The sequence below is a fragment of the Chinchilla lanigera genome, unplaced genomic scaffold (genome assembly GCF_000276665.1).
Source record: "Chinchilla lanigera isolate Chin_1 unplaced genomic scaffold, ChiLan1.0 scaffold00155, whole genome shotgun sequence".
Classification (NCBI taxonomy): Eukaryota; Metazoa; Chordata; class Mammalia; order Rodentia; family Chinchillidae; genus Chinchilla; species Chinchilla lanigera.
Genome location: NW_004955556.1, coordinates 1,384,834 through 1,399,892, shown reverse-complemented (window position 1 = coordinate 1,399,892; position 15,059 = coordinate 1,384,834). Strand labels below are relative to the sequence as shown.

Sequence of the window (15,059 nt, the reverse complement as noted above, 5' to 3'; positions counted from 1 at the left end):
TCTTTCTTTCTTTCTTTCTTTCTTTCTTTCTTTCTTTCTTTCTTTCTCTAGTATGATTCTATTCTGCCTTTGGCTGGTGCTACCTGAACCATAGACACAAGGTCACTGATATAGGATGGTTCAAATTAAATTTTTTTCAATGTTATGATGTGCAAAAGTAATATGCATTTAGTAGAAACCAGATTTTGAATTTAAGCTTTTTTCCTGGACAGTATAATGAGCAACATCCATATAAGAAATGCAATGATCCTGGGATGGAATAATGCTCATGGTTTACACTGATATGCCCCTGAGACCCTTGTGTGTTCATAGGCAGGGCTGTTGGGAGAGGAAAGGACCGTGGGGGTGCTATAGTGGACTTGTTGTTAGGAGGTAGGGTCTGGTCAGAAAAGGCAGGTCATTGGAGGTGTGGCCTGGAAGGGTTTATGTCCCCCTGACTCCTCCCTTCTCTCTTTCTCTGCTTCCTGACCACCATGGTGTGAGTGGCTTTTCTTCCCCACTCCCCTCTGCCATGCTTTCCTGCCTTGGAGCTGGCCAACTATGAACTAAAACCCTGAACCAAGATAAACCTCTTCTCCTTTGAGTCTTAGGTGTCAGGTATTTTGTCCCAGTGATGAGAAAGTGACTAAGACAATGCCCTAAGTTCAAAAGTTGGCAAGGGGCAGGGCCCAGATGCAAACCCCTGATGTCCATGCAAGCAGTTGCTGTTGCTGGTAATGACTAGGTCATATTTACCAGGCTGTGACTGGCTAACCAGACTTTATATAGAATATTTCCATGTCTTCATAATAACACTGTGGAGCTCTTTTTATTGCTGCTTTGCAAATGAGGGAAGAGGCTTGCAGATGCTGAGTCATGCAGTCAAGGTTGTTGTCTGCAGACTGAACCCAACTAGTGTACTCCAAGTTTTTGCTGCTGACCTAGGGGCTCCCTTACTCAACACCAATGTGTATGGGATGGGCCATATCTGATTTCTCTTTCTCTATCTATCCTATGACTCACTGGGCAATGACTTTGCTGTCTAGGACCTTGCTTTTTTTCTTGGGCACAAAACAGTGTCACCCTGTGCACATGTGATGTTTGGGCAGTTGACTCCAGGGTGTTGCAGACAGGGTAAAGGTTTCATTGCATCACATAGGAAGTGGCGTGGGGCTGATGACCTGGCAGTGTGCAGGGCGATGTCTGCAGGAAGGATTCAAGAGGCCCTTGTTCTTTTCTGGTCAGGAAAAGAACAGCCTTGGTTTTTTCAGTGCATTTTTGGTCATTGGATCTCACACTGCCCAAGTCTAATAGTGAACATGGGTGGGTCTTGGTCTTGGGTTGAGTTTGTTTCAGTGGAAGGGGAGCCTCCAGGTCCTCCCATTGTTTAGAGATAGTCTGTGGTATGGATATGCACAAAGCTAGAGCTACAGAAGTAGCGCCTGAAGAGGGTTCTTCAGATGTGGACTTGGAGAATAAATAGGAAGCAAGACAGTGAATGTCCATAGTTAGTGTAAAATCCCCCAGGGTGCAGGACTGATAGTCTTGGGTGGGACCACGGTGGGATACTGGGAGATGTGTGGGTGTGGTGGATGGTGATGATGTGAACCAGATCATACTCCTCCATTCACAAAGTGAGGTCTGGGTCCCCGCCCCTTAAATCTGGATGGATTGGTGATAGCTTGGCTGGGCTTGGCTGACCCAGACATCAGAACTCTCGAGCTGCTGTTTCTTGTTGCTTGGATTACTGACTCTTGGGATCTGGCTGCGCTGTAGTGAGGAAGCTGAATGGGACTGAGTAGAAGTCTACATGGAGAGGAAGTGAGGCCCCGACGTTACAGCTATGATTGTTGCCATACAGGTGCCATTTTGGAGGTGGGTCTCAGCCCTGCTTAGCTGCCATAGCAGTGTGGAACAGAGGAAATCTGTCCTTATTGACTACTGCCCAAGTTCCAGATCCATGAGCTAAATTAATGATGCCATTATTTTACTTACTCAATTTTAGGGTGGTTTTTCAGGCAGCAATAGATAACTGTAATAGTGGAAGACATGAGGAGGAATCCACAAAATTACTTGTCATTAGAGGTGTGTGTGCCCATTCTTAGGCTACTTGTCCAGTGGTGCCGAGTTTATGTCTTTGAACGTGGTCAATCATTCAAGCTCCAAAGGCAGATCTAACTGATGACCGAAAAGTAACATTTTTGCTGTTTCAACAAAGCTTTGATGTGGTACTTTTTAAAAAAAATTTACAAAGGAGATTGCCCACTGTGCCACAATAGCTGGGAACTCATGTGAAGTCTCATTATGGCAGAAACTCACTGAAAGACAAAGTTTGACTCTTATAATGGGGGCAACTGTAACATCCAGGTCAAGGTGGAAAACCAACCAGATTCTCTTTGCCATTCAAAAGCTGGGTTTCCCCCCAACATCTGTTCAAAAACTTGGGTTCTTCTTCATTTTCCTTGAGAGATTAGAACACCATTTTCTCTTTCTTCCATAAGAGGGACAGCCACAGGCGTGATGGTGCAGTTTAGACAATGTCAGTAAATAAGTTTTTAAAAAATATTGAGCAATATTCTCCCAGCGTGCAAGTCCCAGTTTGGGAAAAAATTAGGGCCTTCTGGAAGCTCCCTTAACTCTTTAGGTCTCTATGGTAACATTCAGCAAATGATCAGCTCTGTGTGTCAAATAGCACCCTAGTGGCCTGAAAGAGTTAAAGCAACCTCTGGAAGAGCCCATGGCAGTCCCAGGAAGGAGCTGGGGCCTTGGGAGAGCTGGCTCGAGTGCAATTACTGTTCAACTCACAGTGGCCCAATTTGCTTTATTGTAGAGTGCCTCCTGGAGTCCCAGTGCTCCGGAGACAATATAGATGCTTCTGAGTCAACCGCCTGCAAATTGGTCTTTGAAGGGCTCACTGGTGCAGGGAGGAGGCACGGGTGTTTGTTAGGAAGACACTGCAGCAGCATTTGTGGTCCTGGGGAGAGAAGTCATCTTCCCACAGAAGCTCTGAGCCTAGAAGATAGACTTTCTTTCTAGGGTGGCCATGCCAGGTGACTGACCACTGAGTTCCAGATGGCTGCCCCCAGTTTCTCAGACAGGCACCTGCTGCTTGGGCATGACCTACGCACATGAAAGCATTCACCTCTGGATGCTGATGCTGTGTGCTTCATCTCCAGTTCAGCCTCAGTTTCTGCAAAGCAGATATAAAGAGAGTGCCAACCTCAAAGCTGTGGGAGGGTTAGTGGAGAGAATGCTAGTAAGGGCTTGGTCCAGCTTGAGAAATTTGATTTCACATGAATTTTAGATTTCTGTACAACTGAACCAAAATAATACCAAGTTAACACACAGATGAGATACCTGAAATAACTGCAACTGTGTTAAAGAACAAAGGCTAACCCTTAATATATAAAGATTTTCTTTAAATAAATAAAGCAGTGAAAATCTTTACAGGCTAAGAATAAAAATGGGGGAATCAGTGGAGTGTGAGAAGCATTTATCCACTTCGGTAATCAAAAGACTAAAATTGAGATGAGTTACATTTTCTTCCATGAGGTTATTCATTACATATGAACAGGCATGAGAACACACATGTGGGTGTGGAAAATTCAGCCTCACAGGAAGCCCACAGAGTCTAACTTGGTAAACTTTATCAAGAGAATGAGCTAGCTGCATGTACCAAAGCGCTGAGAAAATGATGTACACTTGCAATTCAGTTTATCTCAAGGAAATCACTGAATGATTAAAGCAAAGATGGCCGTGTAAGATTTGAGAACTGTGTGCTGTGGTTTGGACGTGGTCTGAGTGTGTCCCCCAAGGTTGATGTGCTGGAAGCTTGGACTCTAGTGGCATGGTCTGGAGTGTGGAAAATTAGGAGGTGGGGCCCCTGGAAGGTGATCACCTCATGGGACCACTGCCCTGGGGGAGGGATCAGTGCTGATGCCCCGTGCCCTAGGCCTCTTCTGCATGTGGCTCCCTTTTTCCACTTCTCTGCTATGTGGTGGCACAGCCAAGAGCCCCTCACCAGAGCCCAGACAGATGGGGCCACTTGACCTAGATCTTTTTTTCCCTACAGCACCTCTGTTCTATATAAAGCTTCAGGTATTTCATTATACCATCAGAAAAGGGACAAAGCACTGTGTAAGAGGCAGATCAGACATAGCAGTTGATGGGGTAAGGGGGGTGGAGGAGGGCTACAAGGTCACTCTTGCATTCCCATTGGGCAGCTGGGCATGTGGCAGGGCCATCCTGCTACCAGGTGTGGCCGTTGGGGGAAGGCGATGGCAGGGCTCTGAGCACTGGGAACATGTGTCTGGAAGGATGTCCGGGGCGATGGCATGTGTGGGTCTAGGCTCAGCAGGCATTGAGAGGCACTGCGTGGGATCCTGGTTGAAGCTAAGGCGAGTGATGGAGTGGCCTTATGTATGCATCTGGGAAAGGTGAGCCATCGGCAGGGGCTGGCCAGGAGGGAGCAAGGATATTGTCTGCCTTGCTTGAAGCGCTGAAACCTCTGACCCAGTCCTGTTTGTTGCTCGCCAGGCTTGGAAACACTCCGTGGGCATCATCTGCTTCCCCAGTCTCCAAAAGCTGGCAGAAGATGTTTCCAATCAGCTTGCCCAACAAATCCAGAAGGCCCTGGTCGGGAAGCCTGCAGGTAAGATAGTGGTGTGCGGGAGCGCAGGCTGCAGGCAGAGCTTTCCTGACTCCCAGTTCGGCCTCAGCCTCCTCCCGCATCCAGACAGTGCCCACGACAGGGCCTGCACCTGATATGCCTCTGAGATCTTCAGGACAGAGGGAAGTGTGGGGTTGGGGGCAGAGTCAGAGAGCTTTGCTGCGGAAACACGCAATCATACCACACACTGAGACACACAGTTGAACACAGTCACACTTCACACCACACATACAGAGACAGTAAAGTGAAACCGGTATACAGACCTATGACACACCTACACACAAGACTGTACACACATTGATTAAAAACACACAGATCAAATGTACTCATAGTACACACAGACACAGTCACACAGAGACACTACACACGTGTGTTTCCCGCAGACATGCTCTCACACAAACAGGGACACGCAGAGACACACAGTGCCACACACCCAGGCACATTTCACACACAGATGCGCACACAGGGCAGGGACTCTGCAGAGAGCTTGACCTGGTAGAGATAGAGAGGCCAGAGGCTCCTCTTTTGTGGAGTCTGCGGCCTGCACACTTCTGCTCCTGTGACCGGGCAAACTGCGTGACTGCGGGTTGAGGGGCGGGAGGAGCCTGAGCACAAAGCCCACCAGGGATCCCCCTGCTAGGGTGAGGAGGCTCCCCAACGGGGAGGAGTTCTCACTCCGAGGGCATCGGACACCCCCTGCAGTGGCCATAGGCAGAGGTGGTGGCACAGTGCAGCCTGTCCTCCAGGCAGATTCGTGGGCCACCTGTGTGTGAGCAGCAGGCACGGGGCCTATGTGAAGGGCAGAGGGGAGGCCCAGGTGGAAGGAGGTGGGTGCACAGGTTCTCGCACTCCAGCTGCTCACTGTGTTCCAGAGGACGCGCGGGTGGCGGCTGGGCAGCTGCTGAGGTGGAGAGGGGACACGGATCAGGACGGCCACCTGCTCCTGAAGTCAGTGTATGTGCTCACCGGGACGGACGAGGTGAGTGCAGGGACTCTGCCTCGCGTCCCCAGTGTACAGAGAGCTCCGGCACAGCGGGTGGCTGTTCCCAAGTGTCTTCCTTTGCCCTGATTACTTCTCCCCTCTTCTCCTCCTCTACCGTGGAACCCAGAATCTGAAACGCGGGTTTGAATCCTGCTTTCCCATTGACAAGATTTTACCTCTCTTCTACCTGGCTGTGTCTCCAACTGCGGAAACAGAGGCAATTGTCCTTCTTTTGTAGGGTCAGCGTGGGGTGTGAAGGGCTGATGCTCACTGTTTCCTGGCTGTGGGGCAAGGCTAATGTGTCCTACACGGTACCAGTGAGTCCCCATCCCTGGAGACCCTGAGTTTAACTGTGGTGATGCCGGGGCAGTGCCAAGAAGGCACTTTGCGAGTGTCAGCTCTCCTCTGACCCAGAGCCACTCTGAGTTCATGAACTAACACACTAGGCCACAACACCCCACTGTGGTGCTGAGCTTGGGACATTGGCCTCCGAGGATGCAGGTGGATTGTGTCCTCACAGGGGGAAGTGGTCCGTGTAGCTGTGGCTACCAGCAGAAGTGGCCAAGACCCTATATGTAATGCAGGCCCAGAGACCCCTCCGTGGCATGGGAGTAGGTGAGGAACTGCCCAGGGCAGACCCTCAGAGCAGGGGGCATGGTCTGCGGGTGGAGCCAATGCCAGGTCTTCAGCAATGATTTGGGAAGGACATTTGGCAGTTCCTCAGCATGGCTGGCCAGGACCGCCACTGGGCACAGTGGCCTGAGGCCCAGAGCCCTGGCTTGTCACTCCTGGGAGGCCTCTCTGAGGTCTGAGTGGGGACAGTTACAGAGACACAGCCAGCCAGGTGGATGTCATCTCACATGGGACCCTTCAGGGTGGCTGGTCCCCAGCTGAGTCACATCCTGATTCCAGGGAAGGAAGCCCAGGAAGATCCATCTCTACCACCCTACTGTCCTTGTGGCCTTTGCTGGTGGCCCCAGGCTGCTGAGTGGCACTTTGGTTTGCCCACTTTGGTCTTGGCAAAATCTGGGGTCTGGGCCAGAGGGTGGGTGCCTTGCAGGTGGCCCCTGTCATTCACACACCTGTTACCAATCTTGGTGGCTGTGATTTGCTGGGAAGCCTTTGTGATCTAATTTTCAGTGCCCTTCTCTTACCACTTCTCTCTCCCTTTCTTTCATTCCTTTCTTTCCTCCCTCTCCTACTTCATGTAGCTTATAAGACAGATAACCTTCCTGAGCACACAGTAAGAACTTTATATCAAGTTCATCTTCACAGTCACATAGGGGAGACCTGTGGTTGTCCGCATTTTGCATTTGAAGACATGGTGCTCGAGAGAAGTGATGTCCCCACACCCCCGACACCTGGGCAGGAAGCAGGTCCAGCTCATCGTGCTCTTCTCTTGCAGGAGACACTGGGCAAAGTGGCTGAGTCCGGGCTCCTGGCCCTGCTCCTCCAGTGTCTGTACCTCTTCTTTGTCTTTCCTGTGGACAAGGACGAGCTCTTAGAGAGTGACCTGCAAGGGCAGAGGATGTTCGTACAGGTGAGAAAGACAGGGGCCCCACCACCTAATGCCGTGACTTGGCTTCTGCAGCAGACTGTCAGGGGCTTCTGGGAGACTTGACTCTCAGCCCCTGATTCTCCCCTTTGTGAGCATCTCGTGGCATTCCTGTATCAACACCCCTGGCTCCTCCTCGTCTGTGCTTAGGTCCAGCCATCCTCTGGCTCCTGGAACCCCTTTTTTCTGGACCTTTCCCCTCTGAGAACACACATGCTCAGCCCAACTTGCAGAACAGTAGCCAATACTTTGTAAATACAGCCATGCAGTGCTTGGTGACAGGGACACATTCTCAGAAAGACACCGTTAGGTTCAGCAACTTTGACATTGAGCACCCAAACCTACATGGTATTCGCCACTATGTGGTTGGCCTCTTGCTATGATCAAGACACAATAGACATGAGTGGTGTTTTATGGTACATTATTTTTTAAAAAGTAGAAAGAGGGCCAGGGATGTAGATCAGCGGAACAAGAGCCTCCCTGGCAAGTGCAAGATCCTGAGTTCAATTCTCAGTATCAAAAAAAAGACAAATAGAAGGAGTGCACTCTAGGCTGCCTTGTCTGGCTACACTGACACAACAGCAATTGTCTTGGGCCATATATAAAATATATAATATAGTTCATGTACATATGAACCAAAATTTCCCTTTTAGAAGTACTTTTTATTATAATATGCATTGTATTCCACAAGCCACATGTTGTCCATGCCTGCATCCGAAATAACAATAAAAAGTATAGCCTAGTAAGTGCAGAAGCCAGTGACATAGATTTTGTTATCATTACTGAATATTAGGTACTGTATAAACTTGTAAGTGCTGGACTCTTATACAACTGGCAGCCGAGTGTGTCTGCTTACACCTGGGTTGTCACAAACACATAGGTAGTGTGTGTGCTAGGACATTATTGTGACAGCCACGGCATCCCTAGGTGTGGGGAGTGCTTGAGTTCCACTATGATCTCCGGGGCCAGTGTCATACATGTGGGCATCACTGCTGGTAGTGCACACTCTCCTTTTACACCTGCCCTGCCTGTGGGTCCCACTGGGCCACCTGCAAGGCCCTCTCTGCCATCAGAGGATGTGTGTGTGTTGTCATCCTCAATCCATGCAGACTAAAGTGTGGTAGGCGAGTGTGGAGTTGGGCTTGCTGAGGGCATGGGCTGGGGTGAGGTCTTGGATCTGGCTTGAGCTTGCTCAGGGTCACACTTTTAACCTCACTGTGAGATCACCTCCTTCCTCCTCCAAGGAGACATCTCTGGCTGCTGAGCATCAAGGCTACTTCCCTCTTGTCACCGCCGTCTTCCCCACCTCCCCTGCTTCTTCCCTGAGGTCTCTGCTTTTTCTGCTGTTTCTCTGCTCCCCAGGGTGAGGGCACGGGGGACCCTGTTCTGTTTCATCACTGTGTGACCATGCTTGTCTTACATCCATGTGTTCTACAAAGATACCACGCAGCTCTGTACCAGACCTATGCTTGCCACAGCAGAAACAGTGTGGTGCACTGTTGGGTGACAGAAAAGTGGGGGTGCCAAGTGGGGGGACAGCAGTCCATGAAGATGTATGTAGTTGCCCCCCTTTTTTTGGTACAAGAATTGAACCCACGGGGCTGGGGATTTGGCTCAGCGGCAAAGCGCCTGCCTGGCAAGCGCAAGGTCGTGAGTTCAGTTCCTGGTACCGGAGAAAAACCAAAAAAAAAAAAAGAATTGAACCCACGTCCTTGTTGCTTGCCAGGCAGGCATGGTGCTGCGGAGCTATCTCCCCGGCCCCTAGTTGCCCATGTTATAAGCACTGTGAAGGGACAGTTAGAAGCGCTCTGGGAGATGACAGTGGGGGGCGCTTTACATTGGAGAACATGGCACTCAGTGTTCTGGGTATGTAGCATTTGACCAGAGGGCAGAGACTGACAGAGACATGAGGATAGCCTGGCCAGATGTAGTAGAGGGAGCAGGGAGGAGAGGGAAGCCAGCAGAGAAATGGTTGTCCAAGCTCAAGGTGAGGTCAAGGTCATATGGCCACATCAACCTGCAAGAGAGGCTGGAAATGGGCTCAGTGACCCAGCTGATGGCTGCCCAGCTTCTGCTCTGTCACCATGCTAGAGGGGACAGTGCCTTCATTCTGTGCAAGGAACTTGTGACAATTGCCAAGCTGGGAAAATGTCCTATTGGACCAGTGAGTGTCTAATGGACAGCTACATGCATAAAGGGAGAGAGGACACAAGGCTGGTCCAGGAGGGACTCTGCAGTCCATGCTGGGGTCTTTGGGTTTCATCCCAAGTGGGGTTGAAGGTATTGGAAGTCCCTTTGCTAGCCATGGAGAGGCCAGATTGGTGGGGACGACTGTGAACTCAGTTTGGGGTGGTACAGGGCTTCAGGCATGTGGACACTGTCTTGGGATGAACACTTGCAGATGAGAGGACAGCTGTGTTCTGATGTGGATGGCATAACAATTGCCTGTAGGGATTATGGATTTGGGTGTGAGCTGGCTCTGTTGATGGTTGGGTGGTGCGTGGCTCCTGTGATGAGACATGTCCACCAGTGCTCCAGAGAAATAGAGAAACATCCGTCCAAGGAGGGCAGCTTTCTAACCAGAGCTCCTTGTCTTCTTCCTCCCCCTTCTCAGATGTTGCTGAACCTGTGCAGCGAGCCTCAGGGTCTGGAGTGGCTCCTCTCAGGGAGTGAACTCCAGTCTCTGCTCATCGCCACCACCTGTCTCCGGGAGCACAGCTGCTGCTTCTGGAGAGAGCCCACCTTCTGTGTGCTGAGGGCCATCTCCAGGGCACAGAGCCCCAGCATCATCCAGTACCTGCAGAGTAGGTCCCAGACGCTAGAGACATGCCATGGCCACCCAGGGCTTCCCTGGATGGGAAATCTTAGAGCGAGGCTGGGGGCCTGCTTTCTGCAACAAGTCTTGCATGCTCTGGAAGCTCATTAGTGATCTCTGGGGCCAAAGGAGAGAACTGTGCCCAAGAGGGTGGCTGGCATTGTGTGGCCCCTTGTGCAGGGCTTCTGTGGCTCATGCTGATGCTCTGTTGTGGCAGGAAAAAAGGAGAATCCCTGTACCATGCATGCATCATCCAACATACTGTCTGCACTGAGGACTTTCATCTGGAGAGGGTGGTTTGGGTGGGCTTGTGGGGTGAGGAAGAAATCAAGGCATTCCTTAGGGTGGCCTGCACAGCTTTCAGAAGAGGCCCTATTTACTGCAAAGTCCTTGAAAACAAAGGATCTGTGTAAAAGGGAGTTTACTAGCACCCCTTGTTTGACCTGGATCTTCCCTTGGCTTTCTTCCTGGGGACCAGCAGGTTCTACGTCCAGCCCTGTATGAGCTTCTAATTGAGCCCCAGTCCTCTGCTCTGATCCCCTGGCACCCTCTCCCCTCTCCCACTGCCTCTTCCTCCCCCCTTCCTCTTCCTCCTCACATGTGTCATTCCTTTCCTGTCCTGGGCTCCAGCTCTGCTTCTCCATGTCCTCTGCCATGCTATGGTTTATGTTCCTTGTTGTGTGACTTGGGACCTGGTCTCTCCCTCTTGCCAGGGAAGAGGGCCTAGAGTCTGTCCCCATTCCAGTGTCATCTGCTGGCCTGCAGAGTGTGGCTGTCCTCCTGACTCTCTGGAATACACCTCCCAGACGAGCCCTTTCTCAAGGGAGCCAGCACAGACACGGGGACTCCTTCCTGGTGGGCAGCAGGAGGGAGAATGGAGCAGCAGAGGTGCCTGGGCTCAGCGGGGCTGTGCTTCCTTTGCAGCGACAAACTGCATGCGGCTCTCTGTCCAGAACCTCTCCAGGCTGGCAGACACTCTCCCAGCACCCGAGGTGAGCGAGGCTGTGAGCCTGGTGCTAAGCTTCGTGAAGGACTCCTACCCAGTCTCCTCCGCTCTGCTCCTGGAGTTTGAGAATGGAGAGGGCTACCCTCTGCTGCTCAGGGTGCTCCTGCGGTAAGTGGTTCTGCCTGGAGTGGTGGAATAAGACCACTCCAGGCAAGGTCCTCAGAAACACAGGGGTGCTGAGTGTCTCAGCATGGCTTCTGAAATGCAAAGCTCCTTGAGCATGGACAGAGGAATCCCTTGTTGCAAAGGTAACCGAACATGCAGATGGGGTGCAGACTATTCCTTCCTAGAGTCGTCAGTAATGACCCTACCAAGTCTGCATGGTGGCTGGTGCCATCTGCATGCTACTGCCATGCCTTCTACCTGTCAGAGCTCAGTGTCTGCATTGGGGTCAGGGGGGCAGCTGTGAGCTCCTAACCTGTGAGCTGAAGCTGAAATTACTGGGAGTGAACACCCCCAGGGGCAGCTCCCTGTCAGTGGCTGGAGTGAGCTAATGGGTGATTATCTGGCAAAGTTGTCCTTGGGTGTAAGGAGGGCAGGTCTACATTGCATCGACTTTCCCAGAAGGACTAACTTCAGTGAGGTGCTGAGGCTCTCCCTACCTTTTCTCTGTGACCAGCTCCCCGTGAAATCCTCTTCCCTCTTCCAGACTTTGTACAGTGGGAAATACCACCCACCCTGGGCTGGAGTAATCCCTCCGCTCTGACTTGCCATATCATGTCTAGGTTGGGCCCCAGAGATTGGAGAGAGCACGGGGTGGATCTCAGATTCCTTGATGGCCTAGACCCTTCAGTGGAGCTTGGGGTGCTGCTGCAGGGCGAGGCTGCTCATGCTCCTTTGGGCTTTGCTTGGCTTCTGGACAGCATGAGTTCAAACTGAGGTCCACAGACTTCAAGGTGGAGCTAGGCTTGGAGTCTAGAGGGGTTGGCTTGGATGGGGAGGATGAATACCCCTGTCCACCAGGATATGACCATATGAAAATACCCTGAAGAGAATATACCTTCTTTCCAAGGGGAGAGAAGAATAAACGCCCCTCTGGGAACACCACATTCTAATGGGTCTGGATCATGACCCACAGGCTCTGGTGGCCATGGAGGTCTGTGTCATGGTATTTTCAGAGCGATTCTTTGGTTCAGTGAATGGCCAGCCTCCCAGATGTCCTGTGAGAGGCAGCAGGGGGAAACAAACCTGTTCCCAGGAGTGGGGGAAGCAGATACTGGATGTGGTGTCTTTCCTTCGTGTCCTGCCTGCAGCAACACCAAAGCACTTTCCCTGGGTGCTGAAAGGGTGGGGCTGGAATAAGACTTGAGGGCCCCTTTCCACCACCCCAGGAGCAGAGCAAGACAGCCTCCTACCCACTAGTGTCTAAAACCAAGAGCAGTGTCAACCTTCGGGTAAGCATAGGGAAGCCCTTCCAAGTCCAGTTCTTCCCACTGTCTACTTCCTTGCTCTTTGGGAATATCAGGTCCCTGATTTCAGAGGTGACCTGTCTTGTTGGTGCCTTTTGGGGATCCAGCAAGGGAAAGTAGCTTCCTCTGAACTGAGATGCAAGATCTTGAAAGTTCTTTGAGCAGTAGCCCCCACGTTATTGGTGTGGATGTGTGATAAGACCCCCTGTGGATGCCCCAAGCATCCACTGACAGGAAGGAAGTCTACATATACTATGTTTTCTTCTATGTATACATACACATGATAAAATTTAGTTTGTAAATTGGGCACATAAGAAATTAACAGTAAATAATAATAAAATAATCTTAAAATAATTTACTATAACAAAAGTTATTTAAGTCTTATGAATTTTTTATTTCTGGAGCTTTTCAGTTTTATATTTTCAGATTGTGGTTGACCCAAGTATAATTGGATCTTCAGTGCCAAGATCCGAAATGAGGAACCACTGTGCACCCATTGCAAGTCTCCAGATTGGAGGCTGAAGTTTGCAAACAGTAACCTCTAGAGATTTGGGGATCACTCCTGCCTGTGGGGCTGTACTTCCTCTACTGTGGACTGGAACCACACAGCTGCATTGCCCGTGCATCCTGCAGGAAGCACCATGCACAAAGGTATCTGCTTCGTTTTCCCCGCAGGTATGATGGGCTGACCCAGGGTGAAGTGGACCCGCACTTGGAGGAGCTCGTGGAGCTGGTGGTGTGGCTGACGACCTGCGGGAGGTCCGAGCTGAAGGTGTTTGACAGCATCACTTACCCCCAGCTTGAGGGATTCCAGTTCCATCAGGAGTCTTCCGGTGGGTGCTTCTTCTGTGTCCGGGTGACTAGCAGGGTTGGTGCTATGTCTGATGTGGCTGTGCAGGACTCCCTGTTTCTGTGTGCACTTGTGTATGGACAGGGGTCTGGTTCTGCCATAGCCCCTGGGGAGGCGGCTGTGGATCTTAAATCTCCCTTTATAAACTTTAGTGTGCAACTGCAGCTGTGTCCATTGAGGAAGCTTATATTGTGAGGACTCAGGAAATATTGCTTAGAAAAGCAGAGATTCTCTCAGATTATGGAGGGGGCCTGTGATGCCACCTCCAACTCACCCGTGACTTACTCTGAATCATTTGCTTATATAATGGGGATCAATGAGTCTGATTCAGCCACATAGGCTCAGTGTCAGTGACTTCTCTTCTCGGGACTTTGAATATTGATTGACTGATTGATGAACTCAATCAGCATGCCACGCTTTCTGTGCAGCACACACCCTGCCTCATGCTGGGTGCCAGTGTAGACAGGCTGGGTGTCTGCTCAATGGGAACCTTCTATAGAGATCAGCACATGTGTATTCTATGGTCTGCAGGACAAGTGGCTGATGCACACATCAGGCACAGCTGTGATGGTAGGTCAGTCAGAAAGTGCTGAGGGAGCGTTGGTGCTCAGTGTGCATTGCACAAGTTGAAATGAAGGCAAGAAGTCTGGCCTTGGGGAGACACAGTGGCCTGGAGCTGCTGGGTGAGTCCTGGGCAGTGAGGCCTGCTGCACAGCAGAGGCAGAAGGCCGCCAAGCTGTGGGAGAGGTGGGGAGCCTGGGCACATGTGGGGGCCAGGTTAGGAAGGCCCTTGGAGGCTCAGGCAGATATAGGGCATGCACCCAGTTTCACACACTTCTCTGGTATCTGAGGCAGAGAGGACTGTTGTAGTCACTTTCCTGGTCACCAAGCACATTACCTGACACCTCTATCTTCTAGAGGAGGAGAGGTTCATTTTGGCTCACAGTTTGTAGAGTTCAGTCCATAGTTGGCTGGCTTCAAGGCAGGACGGCCTGGCCCAGGAGTATGGTAGAGCAGGCCTGCTCAGGACATGGTGAACAGGAAGCAGAGAGATCAAGGGAAGAGCCAGGAGGACAAATGCCTCCAGGCGACGCCCCCAGTGACCCTCCTCTTCTGGCCAGGCCCTACTTCCTAAGAGCAAGTCAGCGATACACCTCCATGATCCAACTGCCTCCCCCAAAGCCCAGAGCTAGATATAAACTATGAGGGAGCACTGGGGGCAGAGGGTTTTCTGACAAAATGTCTCTGGGAGAGAGAGAGAATGAGGCTTGATCTTCGATGGGTTAGAAAGGTGAATTTATTGAGCAGCTTCTTTAACAAAAATGACCCTGACTTGCTTGGCTTGGGCATCTTCAATATCCTTTGATTTTAATGGATTCAAATTGACCCTCCTAGCCCAGTGCTAACCAATGGAAATATAATGTGAGTCCCATCATGTCATTTTCAATATAATTTTAATTTTAAATCAGAAGAAATAGGTTAAATTATTTTTGATCATATATTGCATTTAATTCAATGTATCTTAAATTTTACATCAGAACCTGTGGTCTCTGTGAGCGATTGTTAGGGGCACAGTTTGCTGTCTTTCCTTCATTTTCTTTTTTGGAAACTGGTGGGGAGCACTATGTATTTCAGTCAGGGTGGCTGCAGTTGGAGACTCATCTTGGCAATGCAGCTTCGGCCTTTCTTCATATACTAGGCGGTCAGCTTATTTTTTTTTCTTTTTTGAGACAGGGTCTCACTATGCAGTTCAGGCTGGCCTTGAGCTCACTTTGTAGCCCAGGCTGGTCTTGA

The 15,059-nt window shown here is 50.7% G+C and overlaps 1 protein-coding gene across 9 annotated transcripts in view; it reads left to right on the top strand.

The window, feature by feature from the left end:
• Positions 1-15,059, top strand: part of Wdfy4 (WDFY family member 4) — a 242,170-nt gene that overhangs the window by 21,247 nt on the left and 205,864 nt on the right. For all 9 annotated transcript variants that reach the window (XM_013508791.1, XM_013508792.1, XM_013508790.1 and 6 more), the window contains exons 3-8: positions 4,516-4,630; positions 5,521-5,627; positions 7,036-7,170; positions 9,800-9,989; positions 10,925-11,114; positions 13,091-13,248. In XM_013508791.1, the coding sequence (XP_013364245.1) occupies positions 4,516-4,630; positions 5,521-5,627; positions 7,036-7,170; positions 9,800-9,989; positions 10,925-11,114; positions 13,091-13,248 (895 nt within the window). The remainder of the gene's footprint in view (positions 1-4,515; positions 4,631-5,520; positions 5,628-7,035; positions 7,171-9,799; positions 9,990-10,924; positions 11,115-13,090; positions 13,249-15,059) is intronic.